The sequence below is a fragment of the Symphalangus syndactylus genome, chromosome 12 (genome assembly GCF_028878055.3).
Source record: "Symphalangus syndactylus isolate Jambi chromosome 12, NHGRI_mSymSyn1-v2.1_pri, whole genome shotgun sequence".
NCBI lineage: Eukaryota > Metazoa > Chordata > Mammalia > Primates > Hylobatidae > Symphalangus > Symphalangus syndactylus.
The window spans coordinates 130751659-130757858 of NC_072441.2; the positions used below are offsets into that span (position 1 = coordinate 130751659).

At 40.7% G+C, this 6200-nt stretch overlaps 1 protein-coding gene across 11 annotated transcripts in view; it reads left to right on the forward strand.

Moving 5' to 3' along the window:
- Positions 1-5861, forward strand: part of STIL (STIL centriolar assembly protein) — an 86881-nt gene extending 81020 nt beyond the window's left edge. For all 11 annotated transcript variants that reach the window (XM_055254652.2, XM_055254651.2, XM_063627415.1 and 8 more), the window contains one exon: positions 4066-5861. In XM_055254652.2, the coding sequence (XP_055110627.1) occupies positions 4066-4852 (787 nt within the window). In that variant the 3' untranslated portion in view covers positions 4853-5861. The remainder of the gene's footprint in view (positions 1-4065) is intronic.
- The last annotated feature ends 339 nt before the right edge of the window (positions 5862-6200 follow it).

The window sequence follows — 6200 nt, forward strand, 5'->3', positions numbered from 1 at the left end:
CCTTATAATCCATACTGTTCCTCTAGCTCTGTAAATAAGCCATCTTTCATCATTGTGTCTATGTGAAAACTCATTTCATGTTCCAATTCTGGACTCCAGGAGCACATCATTCTGCCAGAAGAGTGGCTAAGGCAGGGGAAGGAAGACCTGCTTTCTATTTTCCTGTTAATAGAATGCCTCAGAGATTAAGAGAGTCTAAAGGCAGGAAGGCAGGGAAAAAGGGTACCAGACAAACCTAGAAATTGTGCAGGAAATGGAGATTGTGGGTTCAAGGTCTGGAAGCAACCTCTACACATAGGTTCCCAATTGGAGTGACTTTTTGAATTCAAAACCTGGCTCAAGCACTCTCTCTAGTTGCTTCTTTACCTTGCTTCCTGGCTATCTGCTTAGTAGTTGAAAAACTCTGTGTAGGATAAGTAGTAGATAACTAATCTGGATTCAAATAGGATCATGAATCAAAGTTGACTTTTTTTGTTTTTTTTTTTTGAGAGACAGGGTCTCTCTGTATTGCCCAGGCTGCAGTGCAGTGGCACAATCATGGCTCAACTGCAGCCTCAATCTCCTGGGCTCAAGTGATCCTCCCACCTTAGCTTCCTGAGTAGCTGGGACTACAGGTGTGCAGCAGCACACCCAGCTTATTTTTATTTGTAGAGATGGGGGTCTTGATTGTCATCTGAGTTGGAATAATTTTAGAGCTTCCCATAAATTGTTGGCATGTGGCTCTCTTACTCAAATTTATTCATGGACTTTCATCATTCCTTGTGGCTGCACATCTAATGAGATTTTAACATAGACATATATTTGTGCTCAGGCTTTTAGGATTTGATTAGTGGAATGGGTTCCTTTTTGCTTTTCGTCTTAATTACCCTAGTGTTTATATGCTTTGGTTCTGAGTATTATTGTTTTTTAGCGATGTGGTCTCTTATTTTGCCTAGGGTGGCCCCTTGAACACCTGGGCTTAAGCAATCCTCCTGCCTCAGACTCCTGAGAAGCTAGGACTACAGGTGTGCATACCACTGTGCCTGTCTTGATTTGTTTTGCTATTAAAGTAATGATATCTCATTGCCCCTGGCCCACCCTCCAAATTGAAATTGGCTAGCTTGTGTTAGGCATTGAAACTTGAATAGCCTTCTAAACTGATATTGACTACTTTATGGATCTTTTAACCAGTCTATAAAAGAAGCCCTAGTTAAAATTAGAGGCTGGGCATGGTGTCTCACGCCTGTAATCCCAGAACTTTGGGAGGCCAAGGTGGGAGGATCACTGGAGTTCAGGAGTTCAAGACCAGCCTGAACAACATAGACCCCATCTTTACACAAAGAAAAATTTTTGATTAGCTGGGCATGGTGGCATGCACCTGTAGTCCCAGCTACTTGGGAGGCTGAGGTAGGAGGGTCACTTGAGTCTGGGAGGTCGATGCCACGGTGAGCCATGATTGTGCCACTGCCCTCCAGCCTTAGTGGCAGAGTGAGACCTTGTCTCAAAAAAAAAAAAGCACTCAAATTAGAGCTGCTTTCTTTAAATATTTAACATTTTGAATTAGTAGTTTTTCTTTGCTTTTATCAAATTATTTACATTAATAATATCTATAGACTGAGGAAATAGGCAAAGTAGAAAAAGACTTCCAAAAGTATTGTCACTATGAATAAAAGAATAATGTCTGGATAAATTAGTAGTATCTCCTTCATCTTATTAAAATAGTCTTCAAAGCATTAAATGCCAAGAAGGTTAAGGGAGAATTTCAAGGTTATAAAGACCAGCATTATTGAGCACACTGTTCCATTGTTTGGTGATGGCATCACTGGTTTCAGAGAATTTTTTTTTTTTTGAGACAGAGTCTCACTCTGTCGCCTAGGCTGGAGTGCAGTGGCACAATCTCGGCTCACTGCAACCTCCACCTCCCGTGTTCAACCGATTCTCCTGTCTCAGCCTACAGAGTAGCTGGGATTACAGGCGCCCGCCACCACACCCAGCTAATTTTTTTGTATTTTTAATAGAGATGGGGTTTCACCATGTTGGCCAGGTTGGTCTCGAACTCCTGATCTCAGGTGATCTGCCCACCTCGGCCTCCCAAAGTGCTGGGATTACAGGCGTGAGCCACCATGCCTGGCCTGGTTTCAGGGATTATTAATGGTTGGAAATAGTTTTTTGCAAATTTCAGGTGCTTATAAGAATGAAAATATATAATGGTTGTTTGAGTTTTGTGGGTCTGTGAATGCAAGCAGTGGCTAGCACATATAAAACAGCTGAATTTCTTCATGGGATGATGTAGAAAGCCATAGCATATTTGACTAGAATATAATGTTCACCACAACAAATATTGCACAAAGGACTGTGAGAAAAAATCCAAGTTACTGAATATAGTACAGTAAAAGAGTGGTTACAGAGCCCCAGAGAGTAGGGCAGTCATGGATTATCTCAGCTTGCTGTGTACTATTTAGCTTGGGAAAATTAGCTCAAATCTCTATTCCTCAGTTTTCTCAACTGAGAATAAATATAACAATACTACCTACTACTTTTATTCATTCAACAAGTACTTACTGAGTGCCTACTATGTGTCCACGCATTGAGGATACTGCAGTGGGGGCCGGGGGAACAGACAAAACTCGGCTGTTACTGGCTTTCATGAGGGTGCTAGACCATAAATAAGAATCGAGCATTGATTGAATATGTAGATGTGTGTATTCAATGTATAGACCGCAATAAGTGCTAAAAAGAAAACAAAAAAGTAGGGGAAAGGGAATGTAAGGTGTTGAAATGGAGAATAAGATAGAAATATTCCATAGAGAATACCTCCCTGAGAAAGGTTACTGTGAGGAATGTATATGAATAATGCATGTAAAGCATTAATAGAGTACCTGGCATATATAACGACTCAGTAATTAGCAGGCTGGGTACAGTGGCTCGCGCCTGTAATCCCAACACTTTTGGGAGTTTGAGGAGGGAGGCTCGCTTTACCTCAGGAGTTTGAGAGCAGCCTGAGTCTGTAATTGTGCCAACATTAGCAAATGACATGCAGTTGCCACTGCACTCCAGACTGGGCAACAGAGTAAGACCCTGTCTCCAAAAAAAAAAAAAAAAATTAGCAGCTATTTATTATATATGTGATATTAAGGAAAAGGTAAGTCAGTTGACTTAACACTTATCAAAGTAAGTTGAAGATTATAACTAATGAAAAAAGTATTCGTGTGTGTGTGTGTGTGTGTGTGTGTGTATGTTTATAAGCCCATATCCAGAGACTGGTTGATGTTTTTTATTCATTGCAAATGGAATCTCCTCAACTATGAATAATTTAATTTTCTGAGCTACTTACCAAAGCTTGTACTGTTATATAATCAAATGTGTTTTGTGTTTGATTTTATTTTTATGTTTTACTTTACATTAAACATTAGCTGATCTCTTGTGCTGTTTGGGCTAATAGTCATAAATTAAATGACTCATAGCTATGTTGAATGACTTTTACATTTGGGGCCTTGTATTTGTCCTTAAAACCATGACTGATATACAGATTTAGGAAAATTAATTTGTATTCCACTTTAAACCTGTAAATCATGGATTACCTTCTAGGCTATTATTTGTATCCCTTTTTAAATTTTTATTTTTTAAGAGACAGGGTCTTGTTCGGTTGCCCAGGCTGGAGTGCAGTGGCACGATCATGGCTCACTGTAACTTTGAACTCTTGAGCTCAAGCGATCCTCCTGCCTCAGCCTCTTGAGTAGTTGGAACTATAAATGTGCACCACCATGCCTGGCCAATTTTTAAATTTTTTTGTAGAGACAAGATCTTGCTATATTGCCTAGGCTGATCTTGAAGTCCTGGCTTCAAGCAATCCTCCCACCTCAGTGTCCCAATCTGCTGGGATTAGAGGCTTGGGCCACTATACCCAGCCCATATGTATCCTTTGTGTATCTGGATCATCAAGACTTAGATGTCTGGGTAGTTAGATAAAAGGACCATGAACTTAAAGCTGAAGATCTTTTGTTGCTTGTATAGAATGGAACGCATTGAGAACTATGTATTACTTAGAATATGGTAAATGATGGCGTACTACTTTGTGTCTTTCAGTGTGTTGGCATGCATCAGCCCAGAAGCAGTGATCTCTGGATTAAACTGCATGTCATTTGCTAATGTTGGCATGAGTGGCTTAAGCCCCAATGGTGTGGATTTGAGCATGGAGGCAAATGCTATAGCTCTGAAATATTTAAATGAAAATCAGCTGTCACAACTGTCTGTCACTCGATCAAACCAAAATAATTGTGACCCATTCAGCCTTCTCCATATTAATACAGACAGAAGCACAGTGGGGCTTAGCTTAATTTCACCAAACAACATGTCATTTGCAACCAAAAAATATATGAAGAGATATGGACTCCTACAAAGCAGTGACAATAGTGAAGATGAAGAGGAGCCTCCCGACAATGCAGATAGCAAGAGTGAACATTTATTGAATCAGAACCTTACGTCCATACCTGAACAGCTTGGTGGTCAGAAAGAGTCTTCTAAGAATGACCATGAAATAATTAATTGTTCTAACTGTGAATCTGTGGGCACCAACGCAGATACGCCAGTATTGAGAAATATTACAAACGAAGTTTTGCAGACAAGAGCAAAACAGCAGTTGACTGAAAAGCCAGCGTTCTTAGTAAAGAACCTTAAACCAAGTCCTGCAGTGAAGCTTCGAACCGGGAAAGCAGAGTTCACTCAACATCCTGAGAAAGAAAATGAAAGGGACATTGCAGTTTTTCCTGAAAGTTTGCAACCTTCTGAAACTCTAAAGCAGATGAATAGCATGAATTCAGTAGGCACCTTCTTAGATGTAAAACGTCTCAGACAGTTACCAAAATTATTTTAACCTTTTAACTCCCTGCCCTTTTAATACAGGGACAGGGTGTCTCCTGAAGATACTTAGGGAAGCCAGAGAGCCTTGTGGTAGTTTTGGGGTTTCCTGATCATTCTGGAGTCAGTCTGTTTCTTGGTAGCAGCCAATTGGGAAGAGTGACTTTTTCTGCGAGATGGCTGGCTAGTGATAGGACTAAGTTCTCATTGTTCAAATAGACCTGTTCAACATCACCGAAACCTTTAAGAAAAGCCCTGAGATCAGTTATTCCTACAAATTTAAGTAGACAGATACTATCCAGCTCTAAGTCTCAACTGCTCTTTTATACTGCACTTTTTTTTTTTTTGAGATGGAGTTTTGCTCTTGTAGCCCAGGCTGGAGTGCAATGGCACGATCTCGGCTCACTGCAACCTCTGCCTCCTGGGTTCAAGCGATTTTCCTGCTTCATCCTCCCGGGTAGCTGGGATTACAAGCATGTGCCACAACGCCTGGCTAATTTTGTATTTTTAGTAGAGACGGGTTTCTCCATGTTGGTCAGGCTGGTCTCAAACTCCCGACCTCAGGTGATCTGCCCACCTCGGCCTCCCAAAGTGCTGGGATTACAGGCGTGAGCCACTGCGCCCAGCTATACTGTATATTTTAAGGAGTTCTAGCATGTTGCATCTCTGCATTTATCCCATATCATTAAAAGAACATAAGTTATCATGGTGTTGGGTAAATTAGCAAAATCAACCCTTCCTAAGTTTAAGGGAAAAGTTATTTTTAAAAATAACTTAATAAAAATTTACACTCTTTTATACAAGAGTGTATTTCCTCTTAATTAGGATGCATGTTGATTAAACTCGAGATACAGCTTTTTACAGTATGGTGGGTTGGTTTTGGTGTAACATCTTCAACATGTCGCACTGGCCATCAAAGAATAAGAAAATTATTGAATATGAGTGTGTTTTATAAACTTTCTGAGTTTTTCAAATGTCTTAATATTTTTTAATAGAACTTAATAAAAATGTCTAGATTGACTATTTTCCTTTGTTCTCTGTTATAGTTTATTCCCCACTTTTTAAAAAAAATTTTTTTTTTTTTTTGAGATGGAGTCTCACTCTGTCGCCCAGGCTGGAGTGCAGTGGCGTGATCTCGGCTCACTGCAAGCTCCGCCTACCAGGTTCACGTCATTCTGTCTCAGCCTCCCGTAGCTGGGATTACAGGCGCTCGCCACCACGCCCAGCTAATTTTTTGTATTTTTAGTAGAGACGGGGTTTCACCGTGTTAGCCAGGATGTTCTCGATCTCCTGACCTCGTGATCCGCCCGCCTCGGCCTCCCAAAGTGCCGGGATTACAGGCGTGAGCCACCATGCCCAGCCTA